Here is a 12,832-nt window from a genome sequence, read left to right on the forward strand (position 1 = left end):
CCCTCTTCTGCCCTTTATTCTGCCTGATACATTGTATACTCATCTTTCAATGAATATTGGTAAATTTGCATTGGCTTATATCCTATACTTAAATTTAGCATTTAATAATCAGAAGGTTTTGAGAAAATTTAGAATAAACCTTAAGGTATGTGTTTAATGACACATCATTATTGGTTTCATAACTTAAGGCAGTAATTTTACTAATAAAAATCATTTAATGACCCCCTGACCAGTGCCAGGAGGCTTCATCAGTTTGCTAAATGTGTTGTTCCATTTAATTCACACTCTCATCTTGTGAGTCCAACAGTTGTCTGTTATTTCACTAACAGAAAACTAAGGCATAGAGAGAAGTCTGTTAGCTTTCCCAATGGGGCTCAGTCTCCAACGGGTCAAACTGCAAGGCCGGTGTATCACTGACTTATATTATGTATAGTTCACCACATGTGTGCATGGTGGATTCTTTGTAGAAATATGATAGCATTTTACTAATATTTTAACTAATAACGTATAATCTTCCTCACTGTTGATAGTGTGATCGCACCAGTAGAAGTTCTTTGTTGTAAAGACCATACAGCACCCAAGAGATATCAGCCAGTTCAAGATGAATAATTTCATTTGTTAAGCAAGTAATTATTAGGGTAAAAGTGCTATTTTCATTCTGAGAAAGCCATTGGTACGTATAGTTAAGGAACTTTCTGTTTTCATGAACACACTTTTTAAAATTAAGAATAGGAAGTACATGAGAGAACAAGACATGCATTTACTTACTACACGTATGTGCAGACGGAGACCAAGAAAGGGAGCAAGGAAGCCCATTGACATGCAGCCGGGCAACAGGCTGGTGCATAGCAACGCAGAGACAGGAAAGAAAGCAAAGGCCTCACTTTCCTGCACTTTCCTATAAAGGGCAGACAAGGCAGGCACCTGTGTCCGCAAATGGGTGAGCCATATGATGCCAGGTTACAACTCATCCTGTAAGATCTACACCTTTGTCACAAACTACCCACATTAGGAGAATCTAGGTTACAAAAAGAGTTAAATTATGAAAGAAAGAACATCATCAAGGCAAAGCTGTTGGGTAAATGCGTAGTGTTGACATGCTTCTTTGTGGAAGAGGGCTGGGGGGACCAGGCCGTAAGATCAAGGAGCCAGGCCAAGTGTTACTGTTGGTCTGAGAACAGGAATGCATCTGACTGCTCTGAGGAGAGAGATTTGGACAGAGATGCTTCTGTTTCAGGAAAGGCTGTTGGGAGAGTGCACTGGGCTGTGTGTGGGTTTGTCACCCCCATGGGGCTGACATGCCTCCTCTTCATCCCTCGTGCAAACATCACAGAAGAGATGGCCCTCTTGGAGAGAAAGCTGTGTGAGAGGAGCTGTGTCTGCCCTCTGTGATGTGCAGTTAAACTTGGGGACATGGTAACAAACTAGAGACTGAAACACACTAAAGGCTTGGGGTGACACATATGTCAAGTGGGCTGAGAAGAACAGAGGATGTGTTCTAGTAACATTCCAAATTACAGAGAAAGTTACTGGAAAGACAGTTTGCTCTGGAAGGTATGAATTTGAGTCTTAGTCCTTTTGTACAGTTCTGTGTAATAACGAACTTGAAGAACTGTTGCTTTAGTTATCTAATTGTGGATAAAGCGTGAATGGCTCTTTATGAAAACTATGATACTGCTGTTAACGATGGGAACTGGAATCGTGTCTTGGGGAATGGATGGGCCTCTTGGAGCCCACAATGTGTCACAGAAGATATATTAACAGCACAATGTATCTCCCAAGGCCTGTTGCGTTCCATGTCCTACCCGGTCCACCTCTGCTGTTCAAATGGAAACTCGGGTCACTTTCCAGCTGTGCTTTTGTCCTGATGAGTGGCATCTATTTTGAGCTGTCTGACATTGCTAATTTAGATACAAGTGGCTTTGGGAGAATGATGGTAATGGGGCCAAGGGGTAATTGCACGAAGGGAAGTTTAATGTGCAAAGTGTCAGCTTTTATTGTTTTAAGCCAATGAGTTCTAACTAAAACATACATGAGCTGAGTGAAGTGATTCCCTTCTTTTTGCTTATTTCTCCTTGATCTATGAAAGAAGTTAAGCCAGGCACTTTGAAATAATAAATTGTAAGAGTGTGTGTCCCCTTTGGGAATAATTTGCGGGGCTGTAATAGATGATGATGTTGGCAAACCAAGAAACGGGTTTCAGTGTGAAGAGAAATGCTGCCAAGCTTAAATCCCCAAAATAAGGTTGGATGGCAGTTCGTGGGTCTTCTTTGGCTTTCATGGCTGTTTGAGATTTAGACAGTAATGAAACACTGTACCTTCTGGTTCGCGGTGTGGAACAAAGACATGCTGTAACTCTCTTCTCTCATTCTTCCAGCGCTGCGGCTCCTGAAGGAGGGGGCTGACCCCCACATGCCTGTGTCCTCTGGAGGGTCCCTGCTCCATCTGGTAAGAGCTGTGATGACCGGGTGAGCGTGGGTGACACGAGGTGGGTGGGCACCCAACTGTGGACGCCACACTCAGCAGCAGAATGCGCTTGTAACAAACATCGATCAGGGCAGTGATGTGCTTCAGATGAACAGGCTCGAATAACGACACATTGATATTTGTTAATTACTCGCATTATAGTTTGTAAATTGTTGTTGTTTAGTCACTCAGTCGTGTCTGATTGTTTTGCAACCCGGGGACAGGAGAACCGGGTGGGCTGCAGTCCATGGGATTACTCATGCAAGAGTAGTGGAGTGAGTTGCCGTTCCTTCCTCCAGGGGATCTTCCTGACCCAGGGATCGAACCTGTGTCTTCTTCTGTCTCCTGCATTGGCAGGAGAATTCTTTACCACTGAACCACCAAGGAAGCTCATCTCTCTCTCTCTTTCTCTCCCTCTCTCTCTCAATAGTGAGTTAGTGAAAGTTGCTCATTCGTGTCCGCCTCTTTGCGACCCCATGGACTATACCATCCATGGAATTCTCCAGGCCAGAATACCGGAGTTGGGTAGCCTTTCCCTTCTTGCAGGGATCTTCCCAACCCAGGGATATATATATGTATACATAATACAAGGCTAAATTGAATGGTTTTAAGTGATAAAATATATGGCCTAGAGAACCGTATTGTTGGTCAGAAATAGGGAGACACAGCTTCTTTACCGTTGAGCCAGCTAATCTTTAGTGAATGGAGTTTGCGCATCTGCATTAAAGAAGATCCCTTTGAACATGAATTGTATCCAACAAATAAGAAGAATAATACTGTATCAATTACAGAGCATTAGGCAGTGGTACTTTCTTCTATTTCCTTTCTTTCTTGTCCCATTGAACTTTTACAGTTCTCTGCTCATGGCCTGGATAATATAAATGTGAATAAAACCTTACTACATTCTTTTGGAAACAAGCAGGGAACGATTAAGTGAATAAACAAGTAAATAACTACATAAACAAATAAATACAGCTGTTTCACATGCAAGAAATTTTTGCTGGTTCAGTTAAGGGCAAAACTTAAGTAAAGGGAGATGTCAAGAATTATTCAGTTTAGTGATCTTTAGGACTAATTTCAAGCATAAGACATGATTTTGAAAAAATGCCCAGATTAATATAAAAGCCTAATTTATAATCATCTACCAATATTTGAAAAATGCTGTATTTCTTCACTTAGCATAAACTACATTAAGGGAGGTCACGCATCGATCAGACGGAAGCTCTCTAACGTGGGACTGGTTCTGACCTGGTTGCCTCCTGGAGTCACCTGGGAGCTATAAGATGCCAACATCTACCTTCTGGTGCCAGCCCAGCCTGGAGATTCTGACTTAACTTTTCTGGGGTGTCGATTGAACTCGGGTGGTACAGAGCTCCCCCAGGCAATTCTAATTTATGGGCAAGGCTGAGAACCACTGCCAGCCAGAGAAACTTGTGTCTGCCAAAGCCTGGGGGGCAGTCGGGGTGCAGGCAGTCATACTACACACAGCGGAGTAGGGCGGTGACTCGGGGTCTAGATGGGGACCCAAGCGGAGAATGGAAGCCATCTCTCTCCAGCATGGACTGAGATGGAGAGACTTCTCTAGCGTTTTGGCTGTGGAGCCTCTCTGTTCTATCATCGATGGAGACGGAGAGGTTTCTAGGGTGTTTTGGCTATGAAGCCTCTCTGTTTTATCCTCAGATCATTATCTGGCTTACATGACATTTCCAGGGAGCCATGGCCCATTAGTTCTGGGTTCCAGGTTTGGGTGTAATAAGCGTCTTGGACTAAGGACGTGCTGCGAACCACTTCCTAGAGATAAGATTCTCCTCTTGGTCAATATCACTGGCATCCTTACCGAGAGGTCCAGCAGTCTGCATGTTCTCGAGGAGACCACACTGGCCCTTCCTTCTTTTCTGGGGCCACTGACCCCTCCCTCTGTCCTCCTTCAGAAGATGAGCAAGAGGGAAGTAAGTTATGAGCCAGCTGCTTTCAGCCTTTTTTCCCTCTGTGTGATCACATGGGGTCCATGTACCCTTTCCATTAAGTTTCAGGAGACTTCTAAGCTCACAGAGACTTGTTTTTCCCTTCTGTGAGTTGGGGATATTATCCAAGCTGATACTCTCAAAGTGTTAACTATGATGAACAGGACTTCAAAGTATGAATTGTGTTGATCAAATGACTTTCAAGCCATAAAGTGACATTGATATGTTAGATATTAATCAATACATGCCCTGCATTGTAATATTTATGGTATGCTTTCATCTCATTTGACTTTTTTGATATTCATGGTAGCTCTGTGGGGGTGGGCCTAGGCTTATGTACTTTAGTAGGTAAGCAGCTGAGGAACAGAGTTAAACTTACACAGCAGTAGTTAGTACCAGAGCTTAAACTCTGACCTTCTATCTATAAATACTGTAGTCTTTCCACAGTAAGTTTCCCAGTGATACCTTGATTAAGTTTTCAGAGAATACATTATTCCACTTGGAGCAGTGGAAGACAGATCTTTTCTTTGAAAAAAAATCATGTCAATTCATTGTTGACAGTCTCTAGGTCCATCCATGTCTACAAAAGTCCCAATTTTGTTCCTTTTCATGGCTAAGTAATATCCCACTGTGTTTATGGACCACCTCTTCTTTATCCATTTCTCTGTTATTAGACATTTAGTTTGTTTCCATGGCCTGGCTATTGTAAATAGTGCTGCCATGAACATTGGGAAGCATGTGTCTTTTTGAATTATGGCTTTCTCTGGGTATATATCCAAGAGTGGGATTGCTGGATCACATGGTAGTTCTATTTTGAGCTTTTTAGGGGACCTCCATTTCTCCATTGTGACTGCATCAATTTGCATTCCCAATAGTAGTGCAAGAGGTAAGAATGTAATGTATTTTTACTCTCTCTGTGTATGTGTATGTGTGTGTGTGTTTGACAGACAAAGAGAAAGAAGCAGAGGAGGCGATCACTTCTTCATATACATACACTGTGTCCAACTTTACTGAGCACGTAAAACTCCATCCTGTCCATCAGCAAAGCAGCGGTTGCTTTCTTGACCTTTGAAATACAGCCAGAATGCTGCCGTCTCTCTTCACTTAGATAAACCATCTTCTCTTAAACCGCCTTCTCTTCCCTGGATCTGCAGCTTCCTCACTCACTTCCATGGCCCCATCCGTGTCCAGCCTGCATCCTGTTTTCCGCACAGCAACCAGGCTGGGTCACTCCTGCATCAAAATGTCCCAGCGACTTCCCTTCCCACTCAGGGAAAACCCCGAGTCCAGCCTACAGCCACAAGGGATGAGCTCACACTCCACGCCCACATCTCCAGGGACCTCTCCTGCCCCAGCTGATCCTTTAATGGGCCCACCAACCCATGTCCCCTGCTCTCACTGTTATTTCCACTTTCCAGTGAAATCCACATGGCTGCCTTCTCTGCTTGCTTCGCGTCTCTGCTCAAAAATCATCTACCGAAACACTCTCCCAGGGCTTGTCCCCAAGGATATAGTAACACCCCCCCCTCCAAGCCCACAATCAGCTCGACGTTTATGCGGTTGTTTGTTACATTTCTTATCGCACTGTTGCCACCAAACAGATTATAGGCTCAGGGTGATTATGTTTTGTTTACCTGACTGTCGGCTGGCTCGGACTTGGCCAGTTGCATCACATCTGTAGCACTTACGGCACTCAGGAGGTGCTCAGTAGATTTGTTGGGTAGGCACGTTAACCCCTTAATTGCTTAATTAATTAATGTGATGCTGTGATAGATACTATGTGTTAAGATGCAAGCTGTCTTACTTAGAGTGGAATTTTCAGAGACAGAGAAAAATAAACTGATCACAGCAGACCTTCAAGAGGGATAAGCAGGTGATAAGAAAGAGGAAAATGATGACATCACTTGGCCACCTTCAGAGGTCAGTTCTGAAGCCTCCTCTGCCCTCCCGGTCAGACTGAGTTACTCTTTTATCCAAGGTCTCATCACACATGGTCCTTGCTTCTGCTATAAATCTTGTCACAATGGATTGTAATGAGTGGCGAACATGCCTTTTCTCTCTGCTAGAGTGAATTTTCAAAAACTGTGATGTCTTAGATATGTTTGTATCCTTAGCCTGTGATGCATAGTAGGTACTCAGTACATCCTAAAAGGATAAATGGGTGCATGAAGGGATGGATGGATGGATGGATGAACTGTAAGAATATAGGGATCTTTGCCTAATGACACAGCCCAGAGAACTGAGTAAAAAGATTCAGAAATGGTAGAGTCAGAAGAAAGAAGAAATGAGAAGATGAAAGTGATGAGCTGAACAGGAAGCACTCAATTAGCTCTAAATCCAGTGCAAATACTCTGCATCTTTCTACTGTTAGACTTTGGTTGTCAGGCTAAGATGAAGAGGCTTTGAAGCTGGAATACATGTAAGAAGACCTCCTGACGGCTGCAGGAACGTGGGCTCAGCACTGAACCTCCTTTTCCTGGGGTTACTGAGTAAATGAAAACAAATGAAAAATTGCAGGTTGCCGGAGAGACCAAATTACAGGGTTTCAAAATGCCTTAGGTACGGAAAAAGGCAACTTCGCCCTTGAAAATGTCAAGCGTGAGCATCTCTGTGCTCGCCCCACCTCTTGGGTGTCCTGCATTATGAGTCCTGATGCCTTATCAGCACCAACGCTCTAATTATATATTCTTAGATCAACATCTTTGAGAAAAAGACATCGCATGCTTGTTCAGGGCATCAAGAAAAAGCTGTGGAAGTTGCTAAGCTTTTCCAGTTTCATTTATTTAGCTCCATTTATTCACTGAGTATCTGAGTCTAAGTGAGATTTCTGGAAGACCTCTATTAGAAATGCCCAGTAACTCTGAAGCTGGAGAGGAATAATTCCATCTGTGTTAAAGGTGGATAATTGATGCATTTTGAGGGCTCAGTTGCTTCCATCATGTCGGACTCTTTGCAACCCTATAGACTGTGGCCCGCCAGGCTCCTCTGTCCAAGGGGTTCTCCAGGCGAGAATACTGGACCCTCATCTATCTCATGGGACTCCTGCATTTCAGGCAGATTCTTTACCGCTGAGCCACGGGGGAAGCCCCGGATAATTGATACACAGGTTTTAATATTTTTCCTCATATGCAGTCTTTAGTTTTAGCATGTTTTAATAAGCTTTCAGTAAGTCTGAATTTGCCTATTTATATTCAATAATTCATGAATCAAATCTCTGGCAGGTGTCAGCTACTAACAGGGGGAAAATAATGAAAACAAGTAACAATCTTTTGCACCCCAAGGATTTAGTCTCTTGAGGGCAGTATAGAAAAAACTCAGACTTAACTCTTTGGAAGGAAAGTTGCTATGAAAGGAGTTAAAAACAGAGTCACAAAGGGCTTTGCTGAAATGCTGTCTGGAGTTTTATTAATAAGTTAAGACCTTTAATGTATAAACTGTTGAGAAGGAGCTCTTGGTTCTAAGGAAACACTCTTGACTGGAGTATGAAATGTGAATTCTTTTGATTCCGTGCTATGACAGCAGAAGACCATAGCAGTGGATTTCTGAGTGGCTCAGTGGTAAAGAATTCACCTGCTGATGCAGGAGACACAAGAAACTCGGGTTCGATCGCTGGGTTGGGAAGCTCCCCTGGAGAAGGACACAGCAACCCACTCCAGTATTCTTGCCTGGGAAATCCCATGGACAGAGGAGCCTGGTGGGCTACCGTCCATAGAACTGCAAAGAGTCAGACACGACTGAGCGACTGAGCACACGTAAGTGTAATGAAAACAAGCTGCAACCGATGCGCAAATATGCTCCAGACACATTGGTAAATGTCAGAAACAGGCTAGAGAATGGTACATCTTCTAGACTCGAGACAGATAGATGGGGGAGGTGGGAAATTGTTTTCAACAGCAGAGAAAATCTTGAAGACTAGATAAGGAATTTTTATCAGTGACCCAAATGGGAGGGGAGGCAGAATCTCCTTTTTCTTTTTAACTCTTTCTGTCTACATATTGCTTGAACATTAAAGCATATATGTTTCATACAGTAAAGGAAATTAACGCAAAAAATACGGTGAACTGTGTTTTTATCAGAAGCTCAAATTCCAAGTGTTTTAATCACTTTCCTGCTCTGCTCAGTCACTCAATCTTGTCCAGCTGTTTGCCATCCCAGGGACTGTAGCCCACCAGGCGCCTCTGTTCATGGGATTTCTCAAGCGAGAATACCGGAATGGGTTGCCATTTCTTTCTCCAGGGGATCTTCCTAACCCAGGGATTGAATCTGTGTCTCCTGCTTTGGCAGGTGGATTCTTTACCGCTGAGCCACCAGGGAAGCTTAAAAATTAGGCTGTCTTCTAATTGCTAATTTTAAAGGTAATTAAATAATGACAAAACCAGAAATTTATCCTGTAGTCCCCATTTCCAATGTTGTCTATCTGATGGGTTATCAGTCAATCAGTTTGAAATTTTCCTACAACTTACTGATACTCCATTCATTTATTTAGTCATTTTTCCCTCTGTTTTATATCATATAGTTTTTAGGGCCTTTAAGTCACTAATCTTGTCTTCTATAATCCCTAGTCTGTTTTTTCTTTCCACTGCCCATAGATTCAGTTTTCCTCTCTTACATGAGCTTCTTTCCTAGTAATTTAGTACAAAAGGGAAGCAAATTCCTCGCCAATTGAGCTCCACCTCCCGACTTCCGTAATTGGCACTAAAGTTTTCTGTATGTACAAAAGAAATTTGGAATATGACTAAGCGTATCAAAGCTTATTGCAATAGTATGTTTTCTTTTTTGTTTTTTTCAGTGTGCTCGGTATGATAATGTCTTCATCGCAGAGATCCTGATTGACAGAGGGGCCAATGTCAACCACCAGGATGAAGACTTCTGGACACCAATGCACATTGCCTGTGCGTGTGACAACCCTGATGTGGTCCTGCTGCTTATATTAGTAAGTAAATCAATTCAGTTTATTACCATTTGAAGAGATTTGATGGCATAGAAAAGTCTATATACTTAACTAAGTATCCAGACATACTTAACTAATGTTCTTTCATAGTATGTGATACTTCAGTTGGGAAAAATATGTGTGTTTATGTCAGCACTTATTTTGCCTGGAATTACAAGATAATTAAGAGACTGAGGTTGTGGGTCACTGTATAGTTAGTAAAACCATTTGTGTAGATATGATACCAAACTGAACTCCTCTCATCTTTTTTTCTTGGAAATTGTATGCCTTGATACCTCACAAGTCAGAGCTAACTAAAATAGTTTGATGATTATTGTCTTCTCTTTGAATTCATTTTCCTAATATTCATCCAAACTGGGCATATGATAGTAAATGGCTTATACTGAATCTTTTTCTCTTGTTAAAATCTAGCAAAAAGGTGTCTACAACATTTGTGTTTACAGGAAAGTGAAAACTTTAAGTATAAAATCACTGGAATTATTTTGCTATCATTGTCTTCAGTTACAGCTCAGACATAAACATGGATCCTTACACATACTGTAATTATTTTTGAATTGGAATCCTTTCTGATTGGTTTATCTCTAACAAAGATTTTAAGAAATTACGCAGGATTGTTAGAATGCATACTAGAATATAAGAGTAAGAATGAATTATTTTGCTTTTTTGCTTTACTGATAAAAAATCATATAATTCCTTCATGATTTTCTATTTTGTACCTGGCTTTTTACAGAAGCCCTCAAGATTTCACATGCAAGCAAATTGGTACTCAAAGATATTAAGCGAGTTGCCTTAGTCCAGAAAACACGGTATAGATTTGAACCCAGGATCGTTGTCCAAAGTTGATCGTTTTTCGCATGGATCTTGCTGCCTGTCCTAACAAATTGCCACATGCTCGATGGACGTGGGTTTGGGTGGACTCCGGGAGTTGGGAATGGACAGAGAGGCCTGGCGTGCTGCAATTCATGGGGTCGCAAAGAGTCGGACACGACTAAGTGACTGAACTGAACTGAACTGAACTGATGGCTAAATGTAAGAGAATCTTATTCTCCTGCATTTTGGAGACCAGAAGTCTAACATCAAGATGTTGGCGATGCTGTACACCCTGTGTGAGCTCTAGGGAAGAATTCTTCTGTGGGTTTCCCTGACTTCTAGGGACCCCTTGCAATTCTTGGTGTTCCTTGTTTATAGATGCCCCACTCTAATCTCTGGCTCCGTTATCACATGATCTTCTTTTCTATGTGTCTGCATCCAAGTATCCCTTTATAAAGACAGCAGTCTTAGGGTTTAGGGTCTACCTTAAAGCAATACAGCCTCATCTCACCTTGATCTGCAAAAATCTTATTTCCATATAAGATCTGTCACAGATTTTAGGGTTAGAACTTGAACATATCCTTTTAGAAAACACAATCCCGCCACACTGCTTTCTTCCCCCTTTTTAAAATCGTAAGCAGAAGCATTTTGGGATGAAGACTATGAATGGAGACATCCTTAATTTTGTAAGAGGTTTAATTTGGCCTGGTTTTGTCTGATTTGTCCCTCAACAATTTATATATATTTTTGTTTTTATAGTAGAAGTGTATGTCACTGGAAATATGTTCCTTTCAAATGCTGGAATGTAGCAGCTATAATAAATGAATGAAAAAAGATAAAGGGAATAAGGACTGTTTAGCTTGAAACAGAATCATTTGGAGGACTAGGACTCTGCAGGAAAACACGCAGTAAGGCACTTATTTATAAGAACAAGTGTTCATTTTACAGAAATTGAGCCTAAGAGGAACTGCACTAGCAAGTTAGCACAAAGACTGTGGGATTTGCTTAGTATTTGCTTATTATTATAGGAAAATTTAACACTCATCTCAGAAGGGAACTATATGATCTTTCAAGTGATGTTATGAAATCATCAACTGTGAACTGTTTAGAATTCTCTGAACTCATAGAAGAGCAGGCTAACTTTTTAGAAATAATTTATTCCTCACTTTCCCATGCATATTTGTTTGTTTTGGATGCAAGGCATGTGGAATCTTGCTTCCCAGATCAAGAAGCGAACTCACGCTCTCTGCACTGGGAGCATGGAGTCCCAAACACTAGACTGCCAGGGACATTCTAATATATATATATATATATATATATATATATATATATATATATATATATATGTATTTTTTTTTTTTTGAAAGTTCAACCACTGGATGACTTGGGTGACGCTGAACTTTAATTTTATAAGAATAAGATAGAAAGTTATATTTATAGATTTTGCAGTTTTCCTATGTTTCAATTTATTTTTTTTCTGAATATTAGTTGAGAAATTCAGTCACTTTTTCAAGCCCTGTCTCCATTTATTTTCTCTGATTGTGATTAGTTATGCCAAACCTTTGCCAAAATAGGCTTTCTATTTCTGTTTCATTCATGCAAAATGCCTATGGTTATTCTGAGAAACCAATATTCATGTGACTGCGCTTGAATTCTTAAAACCCTTCTCTCATTTCCTCAATGTATACTGCTGGATGAAGACTTTCTTAAGTTCAGAGAGCTTGTCAGCCCTTATTTCACCGCCTGCCAGGATTTCCCTCCCGCCTTCATTCTGGAATATCTATTTCTTACTTCCGATGGAACAGGGTAAGAGGGTCTGACTGCTTTATAGAGTCTGCACCTAGTCCTGACCTAGGCATCTCATACGATGCTTACAGTTTAAACTTTTAGGGACAGCCAGGAGAAGGGCTCAGTGGTCGCAGTGTTGTGATTTGACGGTGCATCAACTGTAACCACATGCAGAAGACTCCCCTTCAGCATGTGGAGACTGGTCTCGGGCAGCATGGCTGTCAGAAATATATATCACTGATGGACCGGAAGTAGAAAATCACCCCGACCACCCTGAGGGCAGGAATGAGGCATGATGATAACCAGAGCAAGAACCTGGTACCTTTGGTGTCAATATACAAGGTACACAATAATTATAGAAACAAGTTAGACATGTAGTGGCAAATCAGTTAGGTCTTCCCTGTGACTTTTTGCGTATCTGAGGAAGTATACGTGAGCCTTGTTCCTGTTGAGGTTGAACACTATCCTCAAGGAAAATCTATGAGCTCTGGCACCAATGCCATTTCCCAAATTCTTGCTCAGAAAAAAGAATGGCAATCTGAAGAAGCACTAAATTGTTGTCTTGACTGGGGACACCCCCTTCACGTCACTGTCAGGCTCAGTGACAGCTCCATTTTGGTGAGAAGGATTTCTCGACACTCCTTTTGGGGCACTTTGATTGTATTCCCCTATTCTTTGGTGTTTTCTCCCACTTGCTGCTAGAATCATCAGCACATTAAATGACTTCTTTTAAAATAATTCCATAGTGATTTGCTGTTTCCCAGGCTTTAAGAAACTTCTGTTAGTCAAGAGTAAATTGCAAAGGCTGAAAAGTGGTTAACTCAAACCATCTCTTGAAAATCTTGACTTCATA

At 41.5% G+C, this 12,832-nt stretch overlaps 1 protein-coding gene across 1 annotated transcript in view; it reads left to right on the forward strand.

Moving 5' to 3' along the window:
• Positions 1 to 12,832, forward strand: part of MYO16 (myosin XVI) — a 467,123-nt gene that overhangs the window by 114,249 nt on the left and 340,042 nt on the right. The window contains exons 3-4 of the mRNA XM_081547232.1: positions 2,378 to 2,448; positions 9,220 to 9,363. Coding sequence (XP_081403358.1) covers positions 2,378 to 2,448; positions 9,220 to 9,363 — 215 coding nt within the window. The remainder of the gene's footprint in view (positions 1 to 2,377; positions 2,449 to 9,219; positions 9,364 to 12,832) is intronic.

This window comes from Giraffa tippelskirchi, chromosome 12, assembly GCF_054371585.1.
Source record: "Giraffa tippelskirchi isolate mGirTip1 chromosome 12, T2T-mGirTip1v1.2.pri, whole genome shotgun sequence".
In the NCBI taxonomy this organism is placed as follows: Eukaryota; Metazoa; Chordata; class Mammalia; order Artiodactyla; family Giraffidae; genus Giraffa; species Giraffa tippelskirchi.